Genomic DNA, 23,725 nt, shown 5'->3' with positions numbered 1-23,725 from the left:
TTTGAATGGACGTGGAGCATCTTGAGGTTTTTTCTAGAGTTTGACACATCCATAAATGAACTTGTTGACAGGAAATATTCTATTCTTGTGAGGGCAAAAATGTATTCTCAGACCTGGCACTGGCACCTCTGATTGTGACAGAGGCCAGTTTTATGGGAGAGGATCTGGCTGAGTACCGCAGAAACCAGGCACATTACACAGTCTCTGAGGAAGACCTTAAAATCACATCTGCCTTTTTGGTGTGTTCTACTCTGCTGCAGCAGGGTTAGGGAACATTGTAGATGACTTATATGAGTTTGTAACTTAGTAGTATAACCACATCTCCAGGCATTAAAGATGGTAGGAAGGAGGCAGTAGGAACTCCAGAGAGCAAAATACTCTTGCTTCAGCAGGGTGATAGTGATACAACTGATCTGTTGCTTTTTTCTGCTAGGTTCTTTCATTCTGTGAAAAACAGCTAAGCTAGCAAGAGTGAAATTTCTGCATCTCCCTAGGCCTTATTAGAAATTTTTTGTTTGTTGAGGTCCTCCTGCAGTCTGTCATTTCATTTCCAGTTGCTGATGTCTTTTCTGTCTGTATAGGATTGTATTTTGTCAATGCACTTAGAAAATTGTTTATAAGCGTTAAAATATTTGGGCAGGACAGATCTGACAGGACTAGGTAAGGGCCATGGCAGGCAAAACAGTGTTACTGGACTGTTCATACCACAGCTAGGTCATCAGCTGGCACAAAATCATGATCTCTGATGGCTGTACAGAGTTACATGAATTTTGTCAGTCTAAACATGTTTCAATCTCTCCCTCACAAAAGGGTGACTTTCCATCTGGCAACAAAACAAAGCAGCTATATATTTACCATGTCTGATGACTTTTGAACTGAGAGATAACCTAGTAGGTGATACTACTAGTCGGGAAGTCACCATGGAGAGGGAAAAAAGTGCTAACTCATGAGATTGACAGACAGTTCTTTTTATCTTAACAAGAGGACATTTTGCACAGAGCTATGATCCTGCCTCTGTTGAAGTGGAAACTGATGGTATTCCTAGCAGGACATAGAAAATTCACCCTATTGCAATAGCTTCTATGTGTCAATTGTGTTCTTTGCAGTCAGGTTCTTATGTCTGTCCAAAGAATGCAACTATGTGCTGTGCCAAATGTCATGTTTTGACAGTGCAACTGTTTCAACAGAAACCTGTGCCAAGGCATGGCAGATAACTGTAATTTTTCTTTTTCTCTATTTTTGAAACATACTATGTATTTCTCCTTACCACTGCGTGGTTATCTGAACTACTGAGCTGCTGTGCACTTGGGTATAATAGTCATAGGGAGCTCCAAGTCTGGAGAGCTTCTAGGCTGGACTGGCAAAGCTGGGTGGGAGGTTTGAGCACTGAGTGTGGCAGGTACACTGTTGCCTCCTTGCAGGCTTGTTCTTCCTTTTTGCTGCCAGTCTTTTATTTCCAGAACCACACCTGGCCTGTGTCCCCACTGCTGGTGATGTAACCCATGCCTGTGGTACCATCTGGGCTTTGAGATGTTTTCAGATGCTCTAAGTGTCTGAAAATCATCAGAAAAACAGCATGGTGTCTTAACACCGGCAAAGGAATTTTAAGGCAATCTCCATCTCCTCTGTGATCAGAAAGAGTTGCCTTAACAAGGACAGCAGGCAGGACTGGTGTTCTTAAGCCCACTTATGCCTGAGAGGGTGAGACGGGAAGACATGGCATTTAAAGAGGGCTGTTTTAAGACTTGGCATTTGCTAGTCTTGTTTTGTTGCCTCTTTCAAAAGTTCTGTTATATGCTAGTTGTTTTCCTTAGCAAACCAACCCAGACCAAAGATGCTGGCATGCATTCAAATTGGCTTGGGGATTCTGCATGCCAGGATGACATAAGATATTTAAATGGCTGATGCAAAGAGAATTTATCTGCATTCCTTTTAAATGTGCAGCTGTTATCTCCTGAGAGGAGTCAAATGCCTAGAAAAAACAATCGTGTCACCCTGTTCATCTGGAACTGGAAAAGGCAGAGAGGGGAGTGAGGGAATATGCTAGGCTTAAAACAACAGGAGGATATTAGGAAAGGGACTAGGAGCAAAGTGTGGGATGGAAAGTGTGTGCCTCCTCTTCAGACCAGGGACAGGGGCTGTGGAGAAGGTGCTTCACCTTCCTGCCCTCCCCAGACTCCATACCCAAGGGTTGGCCAGTCTGCATGCCTGTGACCTGTGCCCAGCAAACCTTGTGTATGTGGAGCTCAGGGGCAGATGCTGAGCTGAAGCTTATGGTGCCGCTTCCGACTGCGGATCCAGAATTTGAAGGGGTCTGCTTGTAACAGGCAATGCTTCATGGTGGGTAAAAGGGCGTTCCTAGAGATGGCAAGACACAAGATAATCAGGCCCCAGAGGCCCCTGACTCCTCTGCCTGGTTGTGGGAAACTTTCTTGCCTCCTGACATGGAGAGAGCTCAAAATTCCTCTTTTGCTCCAGTTTAACAAGAGCTGTGGGTGCTTTTGACCCCAGGGCAGAGAGGCGATAGCTTGTGCTTTTGTAAGAAGTGGAGCTAGCTGGGTACACTCCAAGGCAGGGGGAGAAAAATCAACTTTCTGCTTGCCAGGGAAGAGCAGCTTCCTGTTTGCAGCACTGGGGAATTCTTGATGAAATGAGCAAGGGCAGGAAAATCCACCTGGGAAGACTTCTGGCATATGAAACCTGAAAATGTCTGGAAAAGCCCAGACAGGAGGGAAAATAGAAGGTGTGCAGGCCCTTGCTCACATTATTCTGGTCCAAACATGTCAGTGTGTGGAGGCCAAACCAACAGAAACTGCAGAAGTGTGCCCGATGTTATATAGTTTCCTTTCTGACTCTGGCAGCATTCCCTGCTCCCTGCAGCAGCAGCCGTGAAACCAGAGAAAAACGTTCTGCCCTGTCCGCTTGCCTTCCTATTCAAACTGTCCTGTAAGTCTGAAACAAAAAGCTGTTGAAAACTGCTTAGCAACTGCCCACGGAGGGTTTTGATTGTGAAAATACAAAACAAAAGGCTCTGTTACCAGCATATTGGGCATCTCACTGAAAATAGTGCTTTTGGCGAATGTTGGGAGTACGCTGTAGGCCTCTGAATGCACTTTTTCTGAGCTTTTCCTTGGAAAGGGAGCAGTCAAGGATTTCCTCAGTTGACTTCTTGAGCGCCCTACAGCAGAGAGCCCATGTGTTGGAAGCGAGCCATACCCTCAGGTCGTAAGCTTGTTCCCTCATCTGGGAGTATGTACTCATTTTTTCTGTGCATACGGGGTGCTGCGTCTGTGCTTTTGCAGCTTTAGCAGCTGTAACCAGCTGGAGGAGGAACTGCTGGGAGCAAAAGCTGTGCTGTCTTCTGCGGTCCGATTGACTTGTGATTCGGGAACTCACAAAAATAGCGTTCTCCCAAAAATACTCGCGTCTCCTTACCTCTTCCCATCAAAATGCACACATAAATGCTTTCTCAAGATCCATACAGGTCCATATTACAGTCCTGGTGCGTGATAGCAGCATGAGTTTGGCGTGTAAGCTTCATGTGCATTTGCTCTTCAGATGCTGGAAAACGGGTAGCAGGAGGCCATGACACAGCCACACGGTGGTCCTCTCCTGGGAGGATGTTCATACGGTTATTGCATCAAATGCAGCTCCATCCCTGGTTTGCAGCTTTAACACACTCTCATCCTGAAAAAATGCTGTGTATGACTGGGACTGTTGTTTTAGAATACTCTCTCTTACTACGCCTGTGGTGGCTGATTCTTCATATCCTGCTGATTGATACTCACTGTCGGGGAATTGAAGTGGTGCTGGAAATCCCATAAAGACAGCTAACCCCATAATGCATTAAAGGAATACAAGTAGCACTCCAGGATTTGTTTTAACTCCTGTTCACTGCCGAACTAAGCAGTCAGTTTTGGAGAGAGACAAATAAGGACAATTCTTTCTGTCCAAAATGAGAGAATTAGTGATAGAAATGGAGAGAAGTGGGAGGAGCTAGCATTGTAAGGCATGGGATTTTTTATGAAATGAAAGAGTTTTTACTGGCCGGACAGTAAGATACAAACACAGCTCTGAGGTCTCTCCTCTGCTACTAAAATAGAAGTTGCAGCACTCAGGGGAAAACCTTACCTGTTTTTTACATGTAATAGTCATTATCCAAACGCATGTGCATCTCCACTTCCCAGACTGAAACAAGGTATTTACTGTGCCCTTAGTCTTGCTGCTTGTCTGTTTACTAGGGTATAACTTGTTCTGTGAAATGCCTCTTGAAGTAAAGATACTTAGATAGGCATGTTTTAAATCAGGAACAGTAACTGTAGAAATAGGTCCCTGTGTGTAGTTTTTGTAATATTTTGGGATGTTTCAGCACATGCAGTCAAACCACACATTGCTTTCCCCAGTATTAAGGTGGGAGTAGGCACTAGCTAGTGCTGTTTACACTGACTTCAAGACATCAAGAAAAAACAGAACTATGTGGATCTTGTCAGCTCACAGAATGCATGTGTTTTACTGGTATAAATGTAAATTTGAGGCATCTGTAGATTGAAGGATTACCTAGTGTTACCTAAATAGCTAGATGGTTCAGAACTAGCATCTGAAAGTTGTTTCACTAGCCTGTGCAGGCACAGGGTGCTTACCACTCCACTGGCTCTGTATCTCTAGCAAGCAGCAAGAGGGGGATGTTATGGCCCAACTGTAAAGAAATATCTCTGGATGTTTAGCTGAGTTTGGACTGAACATGACTGGTTGCAAGGTGTGAGTGCAAAAACAGACAAAAGGTGATGTAATAGTTTTATCAGGTAGCAGTCACTATAACAACCAAGCTTTACCATGCGTGACAAGTTCCTCCAAATCTTTCTTCTGTATTTCTTTTCCAGGCAGCTTCTATTACAGTGGGTGTGTTAAGGACTTCAGCTGAAGTAAACTCTGGCCTTACAGGGTTCTTTCCCATGGGAGTGTGTGAAGTGTTTTCACAGCTACACCTTTTCTTGCCTGTATGTTAAATCAACCTCATGTTATTTTTAGTTTTCTCTCCCCATCTGAATACTGTGAATATTTATTCCGTTGGACTTGCTGTTCGTGCTAGGTTGCGGTGCTGGGCTTGGTGCTGTTGAGCCTTTCCCAGAGCCCCTGGCTCTAGTGTCCTTTGGAGCGAACAAGCACCAAACTTACCCTGCTCTGTTCTGTCATATCAGTAGTGCCACACGTTAGATAACAGGTCTGACCTCTGCCAGGTCTGATCTTGTTTGTCTTCTACTGCAAGTAAAACCCAATTTTATTTTTATTTTTTTCTGGTGCTGTTTCATTTGCAAAACATAGATTTTGACCATAGACTGTGCTGAGTCTTTCTGACTGCTAAGATAGGATATAAAAAATGAAATCTATATTTGGGGTGGATGGCAGCGAGCTCTTAACTGCTAGGGGAAAAGATTTGTGTAATTTGGAAACTGAGAGTATAAAACTTCAACGAAAGGGCACATAAAGAATACCAGTGATTCTCCATCAACAAGGCCTCTCTTATGTCCTTCTTAATTTGGCCAGTAAACCAGCGGCTGCAGTGTGTTGGGATAAACTGCTAACTTGGAATCTTTCCCCGGCTGACTTTCTGAAAGCCCTTCTGTTGCTGAAGCCGGGCACAGCGAAACGCGCCAGATGCGCAGTCCTTGCCTCTGGTTGTAGAATGCTGCCGTGGGCAGGCCAGCCTCGGAACTGCAGCATCCCTCAGGCGTGTGCAGGGCTGGGGGGGCTTTCTCAGACTTTAGGCTATTCATTCTCAGTGGGCTTATGTGGGTGCTAGTGGTAGTCGTGTTGCTCAGGTGGAAACCAACTGACTCGCTCAGCAGCACTGCAATGAAACCAGGAGAGAAAGGCAAATCACTGCAAAGCACAGACAAACGTTTCTGTCTGTGCAAAGTTCCCAAGTGTAAGGTTCAACACTGCAGAATCTTAACTTTATCCCAGTGTAGCTCAATTGCATGTCAGTTTTATTGCCCTTCTTTTATTTTCAAGCCTGGTGTTTTTCTCTCTGGGTTGTCTCCTCTATGAGGACAGATCACAGAGAAAGGCTTTTGGGTCTCGCTGTCAGCACCCTTGCACAAGAGGTGGGACAGTCCCTTGTCTATATGGGAGCAGGCTGTGGGCAGCCACTGGCATCTGCAGCAAGGAGGCCCCTGGGAAGAAGTACCTGCTTCACACTGTGCTGGGAAGTGCTTTTTAAAGACAGCTTAAACCGCAAGCTGTAATGCTTACTTCTCCCCAGAATTTCTGCCTTCTTAGCTTTTTCTTTCCCTCACAGAGATATTTGTAGCATAAAAACATTTTAAGATACCTTACTTCCATTTTGGCACGCTTGATGTAATTACTTTTAGTCCATAACTGAAAAATAATTATTGGTAACTGTATCGGCACTTTTGAATCTCACTACTGTGGCTTATTTGAAAGAAGAACAGTACCTCATAGAAGAAAATGCCTGCGCTTTATTTTCTTTATTTCTTGTCTTGCCCTTTTCTGTCTCTACCCTTCTCTTTTGTCCTTAACTTTTTTCTGATTCCCACTGCCCCATGCACTGGACTTCTGGCTCCTGAAAAAAAAAACAAACTAGTGATCTACTGTAATACAGATTGTAGTATAAATTACTTGGGTGAATCTGAGGCAGTAACTGAAACCAGTGGAATTGCTCTGAGGGTGGTGAAACGTTGGAACAGGTGTCCAGAAAGGTGGTAGATGCCCCAGCCCTGTAAACATTAAAGGCCATGTTGGACATGGGGCTCTGAGCAATCCGATCCAGTGGAAGATGTCCCTGCTCACTACTGGACTAGATGGCCTTTAAATGTCCCTTCCAACGCAAACTATTCTATGTTTCTCTAGTAATTTCTAAGTAAAAAGTTTGTTTAGTAAATGATCTTTAATAGCAATCCTGATACTGTATTCTTCATTACACTGGATTTCCCTTGGCAGTTTTCTTTGCTGTCTTATTCAAGACACAATAGGTGGTGTGTGCCAGGTATTCTTAAATTTTACTTATGTATCTTTGTGATTATTTCTTAATGTGATGCAATGCAATGTATACAAGACTATGATCCACCAGAGTAGTTTTTCTTTTTTGTCCACTGTATCTACGATCCCGTATTCTAAAATGGTGAATGTTACAAAAACCAATCTGTGCAAGTTTAATGTAAGAACTATCTCCTGTATTAGCCAAGTAGGAGCAATGAAATTATTTTCAGCGTGTGAGCCCAGCACAGGATAACCATTTATGTATTCACAAGCTGCAGCGTTATTTCTGCTTTGAAAACAGTTTTTCTCTCTCCTTCTCTCTTGTTCCAGTGAGAAGAAACTGAAAGCCAGAGTGCAAGAGCTAGTGAGTGCTTTGGAGAGACTCACAAAGAGCAGTGAAATCAGACATCAGCAGTCTGCAGAATTTGTTAATGACCTTAAAAGGGCAAACAGGTAAAGTATCTATCAGCAGATGGATGTACCATTGATTTCTGTGTGCTGTGTTCTTGTAATGCACTGTAATTCTCCCAATATCTTAATGAGCAGTTTCTGGATCCTTGCATTCACACATGTTGACCCTTTAAGATTAGAGAGACATGGGAGGTATAAACACATGCAGGACACTGAAAACAACATAGCCAAAGCTAAGAGTGCTTAATCTTAACTGAGTTACTAGTAAACATATTATTAAAACAAACCCCTCCACTTAGCCACACTTAGGAACCTGTTTTGTGTGAAATTTTCCCTTTGCTTTGGCTCCAGCCTCTTTATTAATAAAGTGGCTTCAATAATCACACAACTGTTATTGTTCACTCAGTAGATTTTACAGCTCTGTTTGGAGGGACTGAGAAAATGGTGGATGGTAGCTGCCCTTCCTGCAAGGCGACGATCTGCTTGCAGTATAGTTTGCAGTAATAAACTACATGTGAAAGCCCTTGCAGTGAGGAGCAGCATCCCACTCAAGTTTTCTTACTGGTGGAGGCACAGCAGACAAATAAGCATAAGATACCATCCTCTGAATATAACTGTTGGTTTGTTTATTTGTTTGTTTTTAATGGAAAATGCAAAATCAGTGCTGGATTTTGTAAGCAGATTCTGGCCATGCAGTGCTTTTTTAAATTATCACATGCTTAATGTTGTTGTGTCCTGACTCACAAACAGTCCTCTGGGAGGTCATCATCAGCAACCTCTAGCTGTCTCTTTGAACCACGTTTAAAAATGTTTTCAGTGACCAGTTTACTGGTAAAGGTGTGTACTTGTCCCCAGAAAGATACAGAGATTAATAGTGATCTGGGTTAGATCAGTAAGGTTTAGATCTAAATGCATTTTAAACTGCATTTTAAATTTTAGTAAGACAATCAGTCCCCACACTGTCGTGGAGTTTCCCAAAGGTGAGGTTTTGGAGTGGATTTTTGGCACGCTTGCTATTAACAGACCTTTTTGAATGACCTTGTATTGCCTTGTCTTTCTAACAGCAACTTAGTAGCAGCTTATGAAAAAGCAAAGAAAAAGCATCAAAATAAGCTGAAGAAACTGGAATCACAAATGATGGCCATGGTGGAAAGACATGAAACACAAGTAAGGATGCTCAAACAAAGAATAGCTTTACTAGAAGAGGAGAACTCTAGGCCACACACCAATGAAACTTCACTTTAAATGCATCTCTGTCAAAGATGCTTAGTGCCATTACAAATTTCTGTCTTGTGAAGGCTGACTTTTAGGTAGCTTCGAACGCTAAAAGCACTGACTGTCAATGCTGACACACTTAAGCACCTTCTCTGGGATCCCAGAGATGTGCCACGGGGATAATATGTGTTAACCTTAAGGACTGGGGATCCCAGAGATGTGCCATGGGGATAATACAAGTGTTAACCTTAAGGACTGTTTCATAATGTAAAATTGCAGTGCCTGAATCATCATGCTATAATGATGTACATTCTGTCATTACATCTGTATTCATACAGCTTCTTTTCCATTTTATCTGTGTCCCACGGGTGACAACGTCGCAAAGAAAAATAATTCATGCTAAGAGGTTTTAATTTGGGCAGTTCAGAAATAATTTGAGGGATTTCCCAATCCCTGAGCTCCCTCTGCACACAACTCTGTATTGTACCCTCAAAAGTTGCTGCTGTGATTCAATCAACTACATAGGCAGCTGCAGAGTGGGGAGATGATAAGCTGTCTTGCTTTTTTTGCACTGTACTTGCAGTACTATTGCTTACAGTGCAGATCAGGTAGGAAAACTATTGATTTGGAATAAAACCAAGACCTTAGCTGCATCTTTGAAAACTACAGTAACGGTGTATTTCTTACAGTTCGTAAGAGGACTAAAGGCTGTGAGTTTCACCATGCCAGATAGATAGTCTGGTTGGGTAAGAATTTTCAGGAAAACTCCTGGTATTTATATTGCATGATGGTTGCAATTATTTTGTGAAACAGTTGGTTTTTCTTGTTAATATCTTATAGCCAATGTTTTCTTTAAGAAGCTGGGCCATTATTTTGTCACATGTATAGTGATTATTAGAGCTTTCTGTGATCAAGACGTAGAATGTCTTCTTTGTATATTTGTTTTGACCAAAAAAGGTACTTATTAGGATTGTACCTGTTTAATATTGAATACATAGGCACAACAGTATAAATAGGTAGGTGTATGGATATACAGCCACAGTCAGAATGTGAATGGTGAAGTCTTCATACAGCTTCTTAGGTTAGGTTTTTTTACTGTGAGCATCCTTTTAAGTCAGTCACATCATGTTACTGTATTATCAAACTGACTGAATTGAAGACGTTGGCCTGTAACAGTAATGAGCATTAAGCAAAGCATGGTGATCAGATTGATTTCTCTAGGGAGCAAAATACAGGAGTCTGCTGCTGCACCTGTTCCATTCAGAATTTGCTTCTTCTTGACTATGTGAAATAGTTTCCATGTTTGTTCTAACATGCCAAACTAAAGTCCATAAAACTTAATTAGCCCGTTACTGTGTTATACACCTCTACTTTGTATTATTCAGGCTCTCTTTTTCAATTACTCTGATTTCAGGAGTTGTTTGTCCTTTTTTCTTTACACATTTAAGTTGCACCTAATTTTATTAGTGTATTTAGAATTAGGGTAACTTCTCATTTATTCCTCCAATGTCTACTGCTAAGGAAGCATTTTTAGAGGACTTGAACCATTTTTGTCTACTCTTGGGTTGGGCCAGGCAGCCAAAACAGTTGGGGGATTTCATGTTGAGAATACAGCATGGTCAAGTCTTTGTTACATCTGATATTGTAGCAGTTGGTGTAACTCTTGTAATTGTAGCTGCTGCTTTCTACTTTTCTTGGAATAGCAATTCCTACTTCTCTAGAGGCTAATAAATACATCAGCAACGAAGCCAACATCATACATGATGGATTGCAATAGCAACTTGGAACAGTGCTGATATCAAAATTCAGTGGTAGGTAGCGATGCCCTGGCATTAGATTTGATCAGTCCTCTCTAAAGATAATTGCACTTCTTAATACATACTGCAGATGGAAATTTTTGCAAACCAGTCTGTTGAGGTAGCAGGCACATGGATTTCTTACTGCCTTTATAGTTTTGATAAGTATTTGTCTTATGGTGTTTCCCTTTTTTGGCCAACAAGTTTGTCACCAACAGGAACATCAGGTTTGCCATAAGCTTCGGTAGTAGATGGTCACACTTGTTTCTGAAGAAATAGAAAGGAAATTGTCCTCTGTACTGTGGCAAACACACAGTTACAGTTGTGTTGTCTTGCATCAGAAACAGCCATGTAACAAGGTTATCTCAAATTGTCCATGTAAAATACCTTCCACTTCAGGTGACTAGAAGCTACTGCTGTACAGGACTTCCTCTTAGGCTCAATTTTTCTTTTCTTGGAGGTAGAAAAGCTGTTAAATATAATACAATGAATCTCAAAGCATCTGAATTGAAACCTGTCTTTAAAGAAAAGGTACAAATTAAGAAAACAAAATGCACTTGGGTTTAAAGGTATAAAGCTACAGTGTCCCACAGTGCCTTTTTCAGGCCTAAATTTGCTGATTACACATAAACTGAATATTGCTTTACAACAATTACTGCATGTCTTCCCTGCCAACTGTGCTTTAAAAGTGTTTTAGAATAAATTATATCAGTACTGCTTCATTTGTTGGCATACTGAAAAAGGCCAGTAGGGATGTGGTGGAAGGTTTACTTTTAATAGTAACAGTCAGCTGGAGTTCCAGTCCAGTGTGCCCACTAAAATGGCACCATGCCTGAGAATAAATGCCAAAAAACTAACTCCTTTTAATGCAGCTGTTTTGAAGGACCAGCCATCAGCATGTAGATGAGTGTGTTTAACCCCTTGAAGTCACAGCAACCTAACTTGCTTAACAGTTGTGGCAGAAATACATTTGCAAAACAAGAAAAATGTGGTTCCTGCCAACAGAGCCTAAGTTGTTCAATCATTAATTAATATTAGGATGGCTTTTAACTTTCTAAGTCACCAGAGTGCATGAAACCTTGTATTTCACAGTTTGTTCAGAAAAAAAGTACTTCTTTTCTAATTAAATGTGTAAATCTTCACCAGCTTGAATGTACTGTTAGCTATTGCAAAGCACATGTGACTAAGTTTGCATTAATGTCAGTATTGTTCTACTGGTTTTATTAGGATTTTCTCCTCCTTTGCTACTATACCATGCATTGTAATCTTAGAAACTTTTCACTTTAATGAATTAGCTTTAAATGTGTTGCTGCTTTTTAGATTCCTAGCTGCTGTAAAATAGCTATTTTGTGTTCATTTGATATAGAATTGTAAAAACTGCATTTATTTATACAGAGACATTTATAATACTTATTTTACAAATGTTCTTATATTCTGAATAAATTTCTAATGCTGTTTCTGTGCCTTGGGAGATGCTTTACCACACCTTGTCATCTTATTGTTGAATGAGTCTGCTTAAAGGTACCACAGAGACTTCCTCCAAGATAAGTTATTGAGGGAGATGGTATGACACTGTTCAGTAAGGTTCCCGTAACAGAGGCATGAAAAGTTGGTAAGAATGATCTGATGACAGGTTTTAACTGCGCTCAAGAACATTAATACTTGGCACACCCCCTCCACAGCTTCAGTGAACAGTATAGAAATGAAAGGGCCTTTTCCACACATACAGTTGTTTTTATAGCAGTTATATTCCCTCTCCTTTCCCTTGCAAAAAAAGCTATTTTGTAAACATTTTTAAAGCACTGATTTGATTTCACATACTTCCTTTCTCTAGTACATCCAACACCTTTAATTTTTTTTTTTTTTCATTGCTTTTTGGGCCCCCTATTCACCTTTATAACTGACTTTAAAAAAATACCTCTTTTCCAGAATACAGAATCCGTGCTGCTGCTGGGCTTAAGGCAACATTTAAACATTCCACAGTGAATGGAGAATGCTGCAACCTGCACCAACAGCACAGGCTTTACATTTCACACTGATCAGCAATATTTGTGTTCATCTCAGTAATTCATTAAGTTTTTACGTAAAGTCATTTAATTTTACAGATAGAAGTTACAGTATAGAGGAAAATGGCAATTTAGTCATAACCTCTTAATAGTGCGCTTCCATTTCTGAATCAACGAATAACAAATCACAATCGCCAGTACAGCTGACATTACAGGTAGTTAGAAAATTTATTTACTAAAATTGAAGAGATGACTAATGCAATTCTTCTTCAAGATAACATAAAGGAAATTGAACAACATCTGTAACTTTACATGGTTTTAACCTTGTTAGCTGTACATACTTTCTTGTTAATTAGCACCAATATGCCATTTATATACGAGTGAGGAAAACAGATCAAGTTCTTGAGCTTTAAACAAACAGGAGGAAGACATGACCCATCACACATGAGCCTTTATGATAGCTCCCTATTTTCTGCAAGGCATGTGATGCTGCACAGAGAAGTGTTACCTTACGCAGCAATACCTGGGTCAGCCTGGGTCCTGGAACACATACAGCAATCTATCATTATGCCAAAAATTAACAAACAAAACCCCACCTTCTTCTGTGGAGTGTGTGTTGCTTTTTAATGTTAAGGTGCCCTGCAGACCCAGCTAAACGGCTCCTCAGGGTGGAAGTACAGCTTCCACATACTGTAGTGCCAAGCAGATATAATAAAGTTACATAAGAATCCCATTTTAAGTATAGGCTTGAGACATATTTGATGAGAGCTCTTAATCATGCAGTTTTGCATACTTAACCTGGCAGGAAAAAATATACACCCAACCAGAAAGATATAAATGGTTCATCTCCCCAGTTAAGTAATTTTAACCAAATATGCTTAAATAATTTGCCTAGTAAGTTTTTTCTCAGGGTGAGAAGTGTTGTACAGAACCAAGTTCACAGGATCTGTATTCTTAAAAAGCTATAAATGCCTTATTTTAAAAAATGATGAATAATGCTCCACCAGCTGTAACCCTTTTCTTAAAAGGCACTGACCTGTAACCCATAATGGAAACTAGGAGTTAGTTCTTCCGATTAACAATCATAGAATCCTTTAGGTTTGGAAGAGACCTTTGAGATCATCAAGTCCATTCTTAACAATGATAAAACACTGTTTTCAGTAAATGTCATGGTGGGCCTATTCAAACTTAACCATTCTGTAGAAATTTTGATAATTTCTTAAAAGGAAGAGTAATATTTACTTCTTTCCCAGAAGTATACCAGAGTTGAGAAGGATTTAAAGATTTTCTGTAAAGCTGAATCTATACAGTAAGTTTAAAACTCGACTTAACATTTTCAACTGAAAGACAAGTTAAATCCCACACATTTCATTTTAATGTACTGCTACTAATCCAGAATACTTCCCCTTGTATGATCTTTAATATTGTCAGTGTAATTGCTACATATGTTGTCTTCCTTGTAAATTCACAATCTCCAAGAAACAGGGAAATGCACACACAGCACAAATCCTACTGCATCTATCAGTGCTTATGTACAAGATTAAGAACAGCGCAGAGTAGTGTTTAGCCTACTCTAGTTCTTGAACTACACTATTGCTATCAACATGTAAGAACCAAGACCTATTATGCAGGAGTAGTGACATTTCGAAGCCAAATTTATGGTGAAAGCACCTTCAGTTAGCTTGCAGAAATTGACCTTAATTCATTTAAGAAGTTATCTTAAATAATTTTGGTTGCCTCACAAGCTGCAATATTGTAGTAACAAAAACTCCGATTACAAAGTCATGTATAAGCACCAGATCAACTTTTACAGTGTAACACAATTTCTGTAAGTAAATAGATCTGAAGTCAAGACAGGAGGCAATTCTACCAGTTCTCTGTAATTTTGAGCTTCCTAACACAGACTATAACCTCCTAACTTAAAAGTTGAAGGCACTTGATTTTACCTCTGGGGAAGAAAAAAAAAAAAGCAACAAAACCAACACTTCTGTTGCTCAGAATTTATAAAAAACAAGTGTATGAGGATTAAACAGACCCCTGACCCAACCACTGGGCAGTTGGTCACCCACGGGGTGGCAATGCTGTCTTGCACCACAGGATATTAGAGCTTGGATTCTTAATGTAGGCTCTTGCTTTTCACACCAGAATGACAGGAGTGCTGCTATAAACCGCAAATCAACAGAAGCAACTGTACTAAAGTAAAAACTGGAAAACAATAATTTATAATCTGAAATTACAATCTGAGACCAAGTCTGTTAGCCAGACCCAAAGCTTGCCTTGTTTTTAAAAACTTAATACATGTAATGGACATAGGTAGGGGAAGGAAAAATACAATAAGTCTTATTCTCAAATGACCAAATTAAATTAGGAAGGCTGGAGCACAGAACAGAAGCCTGGAAGAGTGACTAGGACCGAAGTTTTATTACAAACTATTTATGCAAGGTTGGTCTAAAGAATTTATATTGTATTAAAAAAATACTTTGATTGTGCGATAAATAAAGCTATTTCCCCCCTTCTTCCCAGAAACCTCAGTTTCCGTGCTTCAAACTAAGACAGCTACTCTGAAGACTGCATGTACATCAAGGAGTTGATGTTATCAGCATTCCAATACATAACTTACATCATTCCATTGAGCAGATCCCTCTTCAGTCCAAGTTCAAAGTTTAGAGCATTCTGTAAAGGATAGGAGCTAAAGCAGGGAGTTCATGTAGCACCAGAAACCGCAAACTAGTACTAGATTCCCAGCATTCACACATTTGTAGTTTTGCTGTTAGAAAGTTTATTTCATGAGTTCTGTAGTTTCAAGAACACTGAATGACAATTCATAATCTGAATAACCCCTTACAGGCAAGCATTCTCAAATTCAGCACTGTTTGTTTTTCAAGTATCTTGACATCAGCTCTTGAGTTTGACAGGCAGTTACTCACTTCTCTGTGTAGCTTCAGCAAAATGAAAACTCAAGAAACAATCCTGCATCTTACTTGTTATTTTTTCCACTGTTTTACAGAAGATAATGTAAACTGTACTTCTAAACTTAGAAATATACTTAATTATAAAAGGATGTTGAAATAGGAACATAAACAATAGTAAACAATTCAAGATGTTCACAGTGGGGCATGGTGGAACCCCTAAGGTAGATCCCATGCCACCATACTTAGATTGTTTTAGAAACCTTACTGAGAAAGAAGAAAGCAATGCTACTACAACAAATAGAGTACCCTTATACAAAGAAGTTATTGCATATTTATCACATTTATTTGCAACTCACATTAAGGCTAGATTTACTAAAACCATGACATGTGTAAGCCCCAGTTTGGGTTGCCTAATGAAGCAACCAATTCCTCTTACACTGAACCGACCTCTCACCAAGGAGAAAAAAAAAAAAAAAATGACACAGTGAATATAGAGGGCAGTCAGCATTTCCTGTTCTTAGGACTCACACGATTCATTCTAAAGAATTCCTCTGTCTGGGATACAATTTCCCAAACAATTGACAAAAGCTCCAAGTTAATTGTTTCATCAACATCCCCTTTATTTCACAAAGCACTACATGAAGCATAACTGCAACTTATTTGAAAATTCAGCTTACTAATTAAAGATTCCCACAGCCTGATATTTAATCATGCCTTAGGAGGGTCTTAACTCCACAGGCAGTAGCAGCCTCAGGATATGAACACAAACTTCTGCCTCACCATGAGTAAAGGCACTTCTCCTGGGAACTCAACTACTTACACTAAATAAGTAACTGAAGGTTAATTCTCTCCTGAAGCTGAATGACAACCTCCTCCAGCATTATCCCACCTTCTCAATTACTGTTCTTTGCCATCTACTGTTTTGAACAACCTTTGGATACTTTTTTTTAAAAAAAATAAAAAAAGACAAAGCTAGATTGAGCTATTTCATGATTTGGTCTTGAAAGACAAGTACCTTGGGACTCTTGTCCTCCAGAAGGAGGAGATGCTGCAGTCTGTTTCTCCAATTGACTGATACATAAGTTCAGCATTCCTATCACAAACATTACAGCATTCGAGTTCCAAATCACCTGGTGCCAGGCAGGAAATAAACCAGGAGATAGTTCTAAAGCTATTTTGGAGGAAAAGTACTAGGTAACAGATCAGGTAGGGTAGATGAAGTAGGGTTGCGGAAGGAAGACCAGGATTTTGGTTTTGGATGACACATGAGTTGCATAAAGACTCAGTGCACAAGCATACACTGCAATGAGACAAGGGCATAGTTCATTCAATCAGTGATGTTCCCTATTACTCACTTTTAGAGAAAAAGCCATTCTTAAATCTGGGACAATATGCTGGCTATCACAAGCTGCTGTGACAAATTATTTCAGTGCATTTCTCTCAGATGTAAACATGTTCAAAACACCTAACTTTAAATAATTAAGGTGATTTAACAGTATGTCATCTCAACTTTTAAAGTTTTTTTTTCTGCCCCTCCCCCCATCTTTGATATTTTCACTAAGAAAGCATTGTAGCTGAAAACAACTGAGGCTACATCATTTAAAAGGTAACTGCAAGTGCAATTCAATACTACTGGATATATACAGAGCAAACACTACATGACATCTGAGGACAGGGGCACAGAATACAATACTGGACACCCTTAGAATAGTTATTGCAAGCTTGACTAAGCCATTTAGTGTCACACAATGACTTATTATCCATGCACCTGCCTGCCTCCTCAGTAAGATCTACAGAGGCTTATTTACATTTAGTATAAATTCTACACAAGTAACCTCTCACAAAGTATAAGGTTTTCCTTGTTTAAAGCAGCTGCAACAGGGATAACACAAAATTCTGCAGCTTCTCACCCAGCTGGGGGCAGTGTGTAAGAACTGAAGCTAAACACTTTTGAATGCCCAAATTCTACCCAGTTGGTGTATCCCTAGTGAAGACAGGCACAGTGCAAGAAGTCAACATGCTATATGTTTGACTCCAAGTACTACTGATTGCCAGTCAAAAGAAACTGTCAGTGTGAAGAAGGGAAGGGATTATGGACAAGCAACCAGGACAGAGAAAAGATGACAGGCTGAGGCTAGGTTTGAAATGTGCAACTTGGTTTCAACATCACCAGGGCAGAGGAGTTCACCGAGAATCAGTTTCACTGCCACTGCCATAATATTGCAATGTACTACACAATGACTAACAAGTCCAATATTTTACATCATAGCAGTTAAGTTTAACAAGCTGGTATACTGCAACAGTTAAAGTCAATGACATTCTACAAAAAAACACAACAACTTAAAAAAAAAAAAACCAACAGAATGCCCTCTAATGCACAGCTAGGAACAAATGAACTGAACACTGGAAAGGTACTTTTGTGGACAAAGGCTATACTGCATTTAAAGTGCAACACTTGACTATGCCACTCCTATACTGCAAAGAGAACAAACCCTTCCACACCAACAGTAAGTCCCTGCATTGCATTAATAAACAAAACAAAAAAAAAACTCCTGAGAAAGAGTAAGGCTGGATAAGAAACCCCCTCAATTACAACAGGCAAGTCTGATTTTTGTTCCTACTAAGTTTGCTGTCAGAGGTCAAAACTTTTCATTATGGCATCATGGTCAAACTTGAAACTCAAGAAAGCTGTTGATGAGAAAGCAAATTTGTAGTGGCCATTGCATGCCACAGAATATCCCTCTACATGTTCTGGCAGTGGGTCTTCACTGGAACAACATATCTCATATGCTGCATCTGCTTAAAGAGAAAAAAGCATGAATCAAATCTTAAGTAGTTATCAATGAGTATCAGTAACAATGCAAAGCCATACCTCAAATGTATAATCAATTAATCACAAAATCTCTATGTCTGGTTATAAGGAGAAGTTAACACAAACAACCATATTTACAGGTGCTGTTTTGCAAGTAATTTCTTAATACAGATGAAAGAAATATGGCCCTATTTTCTGAGCAGTAACAAAGAACTGTATGCACTCCCCAGCGCAGTCCAATATCAACCACAGCTAACAGGATAGAAAGCCTTGAAACAACACTCAGTTACCAGCATCGTGTTGACTTGCCCTAAACTAGCTTTGTTACTTTTTACTCAGCCACCTGGTGTAATCTGACCAACAGTGAAGAACTGCAAAACCAACATGAAGCAGTACATGAAGTTTGGGTTAACCCAATCTAAAAAAAAAAAAAACACACACACACACAAACACCACTCAAACTGCCTTGGAATAATATGGCTTCATAACATTTCATAGGTTTGCATATAAGGAAAAACCCTCAACCATCATTGCTCAGGTGTCTTCAGCCTGTAACACATGACAACGGATGAAAATTCAGAGTGTACTTGCCTGTTTCAAAGTTATCTTGTAGTCTTCTTGGATTAAGCCTTTTTTCACATTTCTGGTTAAGAGAATGACCATATATTACACAAACCATAAAGAAACTGCTTGTATTTCTTAGTAGTATAGCTTAAGCATCAGCTAAAATACATGCTGGTTCTATTTGCTTTGACACACCTCCTGATACATGAATTACTCATACCTTGGCATGAATTCTGTTACATTACTTTATCTAAATCATGCTGCAAATCCACAAGTCTTTCAGAAGCGTGCAACCTTTCAACAATCAAACCACTTTAAAATGCAAGCTTTCAGGGAAAAATTTTGAGTGCTTTCTAAATGATTTTAAGCTTTTTTTTTTTTTTTAAATAATGGTATGGAATCAAAGTTCCACACGCATAAGCCCATTTTTCAATCAGCTTGTCCCAAAAAGCAAGGGGAATGCATCTGCAAACACACTGCTAATGCAAACTAAGTTAGCATGCATTAGAGACACAAACTTAGAACTCTCCAGGAAAGAGTTAAGTTTTAGCCCCTGGTACACTGCTGTAAGTACACAAATATAGATAAAAGCATGGGCCTTAGCACTCTCTGTCAGTTAAGAGTTCCCTGGCCTTCGGATTTTATTAGAAAATTATCACTGGGACATGAAACATTCAAACTTCAAAAGAAAGACAATCATGAAAATGTAAATGAAACACCACAGAAGTATTTAGCAAAGTCTGGAAAGAGCCTACAGAATAACTGTGGAGTATTAACAGTTCCACTTGTTTCCATCAAGATCCTACAGATTCCTACTACACTTTTTTTTTCGCTACAGCCAAATTTTTGTTCAGTCAGTTCCTAGGCTTTTAATTCTGGTATTCTCAGACAAATGCAACCGTTTCCTTCTGCAGTGAGGGTTTCACAGAACAAGAGGTTCCAGTTTCTGCATTTTTACATGAAAAACAGAAACAAGGTAATAACTACAAGCCAGACTGGGAAGAGTCTAATTTACAGCCAGTAAACAAGGAAAACTAAAGCCTGGAAAAGCCAGCTGAGTTGCATGGAGAACTGGGGCTCACTGCTGCAAAAAAGCCAACTAAGCAGAACTGGAAAGCCATAAAGAATTGAGGTGGGGGGGAGTAATAAAATTGTGTTTTAAAAAAAAAAAAAGTCAGTGAGCCTTCTCCCAGCCAGCAGAACTCTGTGGAAAATTACACGTAGTTCCTGCAAGGTAACAATCAAAAAATTCCATACTGGAATTCATAAACTGCTGTAGTTCTACTGTATTTAAAATATATATATATATATATTTTGGTGTTCAAGTCACATCAGCATCTCAAGATTTTTGCTAGAGAAAGGGAAAAAATAAGCACAAGTTTTATACTTTGTATCCAAGTGTTGCGTAACAAAACTCCATGCTTACAATAATACATCATACACAATTAAATAAAACACACGACACCAACTTATTAGAACACACTACAGTAGGTTATTCACTTGACAAGAATGTAGAAAGCTACAGGATTGTCCACTAAAACAGCTGACAAATTTCAACCACTAAAATAAGATCTACTCCCAAAATGCAAAATTTGAAGTTTAGTATGCTTGTCCATAGATGTGTATGCATATAAGACAAGAAATGTCTTATTTCTACAAATCCATACCACATGTTTTCTGATCAAACATACTTCCGACAGAAATGCAGTCTGCTTTCTTTCGGCAGACATTTGTTAAGAATTACTGGAACATGTTAATCACAGTGTATTTCTTACCAAGGTATGGTTTTGCTTAACCGGTTGACTGTGGACTCCATTTGCTCGCTTCTTTTGGCTCGAATTTTCTTGATACTGCTTTCTGCCATTGCTCCTTGAGCTCTGACTCTGCCATGAAGTCCAAAATGTAGTAGAGAAGAGTTTAAATGGCAGCATTGAACATCACTGCACCAACACTTCCTATATGTCAATAAAAACTTTCCTCCAAATAAACTCCAGACCTGGTCTACAAAAGATACTGTTCACAAGGGAAGCACATAGAAATTAACCAAACATATACTCAAGTTACAAAGAGCTCCAGCTGTCAGTCTCTCCTGCACTACTACAGAAACTGTATTACACAAAATCAGCACAGCGAGTTCCCATACACTGATGCATATATACTAGTGGTACCCAAAATATTTTGAAGTGTTGCATGGAGGACACCAACATGGTGAGTAGTATTACTGTCTGTACCTGAAACACCACAACGACCACCTGATACCCACTACCTCTGGGATTCTTAGACTTATCTGACATTAAAGATTTTTTTCCCCACCCGCTTTTCTATTTTTGCATACAGTGGTGTTAAAATTCAGTATTTTCATTCCAGAGAGGAATCTTTATGAACAAAGACATCCGTTTTAAACAACCTAAATGTCTACATTTGCCTAAGAAACAACCTACCTTTATTTTCAAAAATTCAGACACCTCAGTATGATTATATGGCTTCTGTGGCTGTTTTGGCTTCACCCACTGCTCTCCTGAAAAGCCCTCTGTAAACACCTGCTGACTACAGCGAAGTTTGGATCTGGTACAGGAAAACAAACAGTTTACAACACAATTTCAAACCTACTGATCATAGAAGAGAAACACTCAAGAACTTTCTATGAACAACCTGGAAGACAAGTTTAAGTAACCTAGAGAGGAAACTGTAATAATGCCTGCTGCATTCACTGAACTTTGTTTTGTCTGCTGATAGGAAACCTATGTTCTGCATAGACAACAGGCTAGGTCCACCTTAGGACTCGTCCTGTTGTCAGTGTTGGTGTTGACCTGATGTAAATTACTGGACACAGCCTTCTCTTTGGGACTAAAGGTTTTAAAGTTTGCTCTACCACTTTTAGCTCAGCTGCATCAAAAGCCAGCAGCACATCTTCCCCTACTGACCCTCACAGGTTTTACCTAGCTACTTCTGACAGTACTTTACAGTCCTGCTTTAGAGAGTTCTATTTTTCCTCTGTGGAAGTGCCAAAAGGACTGAACTTAAAGCACTGAAAGTTACCTACTTGTTTTAGCTTCTGGTTTTTGGATTCCCACAGACAGGACCGAAGAAACTATCTCAGCTCTGACATGTGTGAGATTTTACAAAAAAAAAAGTGGAAAAGAGTATCATAACTTCTCATCCTATTTAGATGCCTATGAGATATGTCCACTTTTTTTTAATTAACCTCTTACTACTACCAGAACAAATACTTTTAGAAAGGGAAAGGGCAAGCACGTTTGTACGATCAATGTTTTATAGAAAGGATACAGTGATGTTAAACTGACCTGGTTCTTACCTAGCTTTTTCCAAGTTGGCCTTAGAGGGTGTGCTCCCTGTAGATGAAAATCCATTGTCACTATCTGAGGAATCTCCATTCTTTTGGGAAATCCATTTCCTCAATGGTCTGTGAGCAAGGAGAGGTGCATAAGATCTACTTACTAAAACAAATCTAAAGAAACTTAAGTTGTCTGAAAGGCACTGGCCTAGTACTTAAATGAACTCAAACATACCTGATGAAGGGAATAGCCATAAAAAATTTGTTCGGTGCCAAACCCAGCTTGGACTTCGGGGTCATGTCATTTCTGTGGCATGGTAATTTGTCAATAGAAAACCATTCAATATTCTAGAAAAGATACAAAATCAAAACACCCACTCCTGTAGCTTTACAGAATGTTAGAATTGTATCAACCATATTATTTCCCTTAATCAAAAAATTACTGTAGAAGACTAATAGACCACAACAAGGTTTTTCACATAAGTTTAATTAATAACAGAGTCATACTTCTGACTGCAACTACAGAGTAACAGATGGTATAGGACATACTCATTGCAAGATATGGCACCTAAAATACAAAAAGGTATTATTCAGCAACCAAATTCTGAATGGGGGTTTCAAAAAACAACCAACCAAACCATTGTGCACTGAATGCTATAAATAAAGGTAGAGGCTTAAAATAACTTTCAAAGCCACAAATACCATTAAAACTAGACCCCAAATACTAGATAAAAAATTATCAGAAAGAAGAGGATTTAGTTTGCACAGTAGTATCAGGATTTGTTATAAAAGAGAAAAAAAAATGGGCGAAAGACAGGATTCGTGTTATACTTTATATAGTATAATTTTAACTATAACTGTATACTTTGCAGAAGGAAGAATTACATCAGGAATTCTGAATGTACAGTGCAGAAGAACTCACATGAGCCTTTCTATTGCAGAATGTAACCCCAAAACCTCCAGTCCAGGTATGATGCATGTTATAGGAACAAGTTACAAAATGAGCAGGTTTTCAATACAGTACAATATAGTTTCAATATAGTGTAGTACAAAAACCACACGCCTGATTTTATTAGACCAAATGAAGACAGTGCTTCAGCAGGGAGACAGATCTGTGATTGTAGGAAGACTTCATCAACATCATGCAGATGGTCACTGTTATACAAAGGAAGGCATTTATCGTACATTTTAGAAACCCTCAAAGTTCATCTTTTTATTCGCGTGTTGAAAAACAGGCTGCTAAAGCAAGAGGCTCCTGTCTAGTCAACTACACTTAGAAAGCCAGATGCCCTGTCCACTGGCACAATTTGCATGAAAATATGGGGACAGAAGTTGTAAAATCTATTGCAACACAAGAAATACTCGAACTTCAAAGATTATGGATAACAGAAACAAAGCTTCCAACTCTACTACCTGAGTATTTGCTTCTCCGTTTCACAATACCTTTTAAAAGCCTAATGGTACACAAACCATCCAACGTTCCCATATTGTGTCTCCTTCCAAACCTCCTCTTTAAAATACGCTATTGTCTAAGTCTGGAGGGTATTAGCCACAAAAGAGAGAACATAATCTTTAAGTTTCTCCTTCTAATGTGTTTTGGTTATCACAAATTAATAATTACATCTTCAGAAGAATGCGTAGTTGTATATACAGCTATAACTAGGTGTCACAAGTTGAGGTTGGTGTGGCCACTAAACAGATGCTCTCTAGCAACC

At 39.4% G+C, this 23,725-nt stretch overlaps 2 protein-coding genes across 2 annotated transcripts in view; one reads left to right on the top strand and one right to left on the bottom strand.

Annotated features, from left to right (window-relative positions):
• MCC (mutated in colorectal cancers) overlaps positions 1-8,655 on the top strand; it is a gene marked incomplete at its 5' end in the record, with an annotated part of 58,855 nt that extends 50,200 nt beyond the window's left edge. Inside the window, 2 exons of the mRNA XM_008942263.1 lie at positions 7,330-7,452; positions 8,475-8,655. Coding sequence (XP_008940511.1) covers positions 7,330-7,452; positions 8,475-8,655 — 304 coding nt within the window. The remainder of the gene's footprint in view (positions 1-7,329; positions 7,453-8,474) is intronic.
• Positions 8,656-17,971: 9,316 nt separating this feature from the next.
• Positions 17,972-23,725, bottom strand: part of DCP2 (decapping mRNA 2) — a 13,233-nt gene continuing 7,479 nt past the window's right edge. The window contains exons 5-10 of the mRNA XM_008942262.1: positions 22,246-22,358; positions 22,032-22,139; positions 21,157-21,280; positions 20,491-20,598; positions 18,743-18,794; positions 17,972-18,135 (exon numbers count right to left, since the gene is read on the bottom strand). Coding sequence (XP_008940510.1) covers positions 17,972-18,135; positions 18,743-18,794; positions 20,491-20,598; positions 21,157-21,280; positions 22,032-22,139; positions 22,246-22,358 — 669 coding nt within the window. The remainder of the gene's footprint in view (positions 18,136-18,742; positions 18,795-20,490; positions 20,599-21,156; positions 21,281-22,031; positions 22,140-22,245; positions 22,359-23,725) is intronic.

Source organism: Merops nubicus, unplaced genomic scaffold, assembly GCF_000691845.1.
Source record: "Merops nubicus isolate BGI_N331 unplaced genomic scaffold, ASM69184v1 scaffold16776, whole genome shotgun sequence".
Lineage (NCBI taxonomy): Eukaryota > Metazoa > Chordata > Aves > Coraciiformes > Meropidae > Merops > Merops nubicus.
Note: the sequence above shows the minus strand (reverse complement) of the source record. Positions and strands in the feature narration are given on the sequence as shown.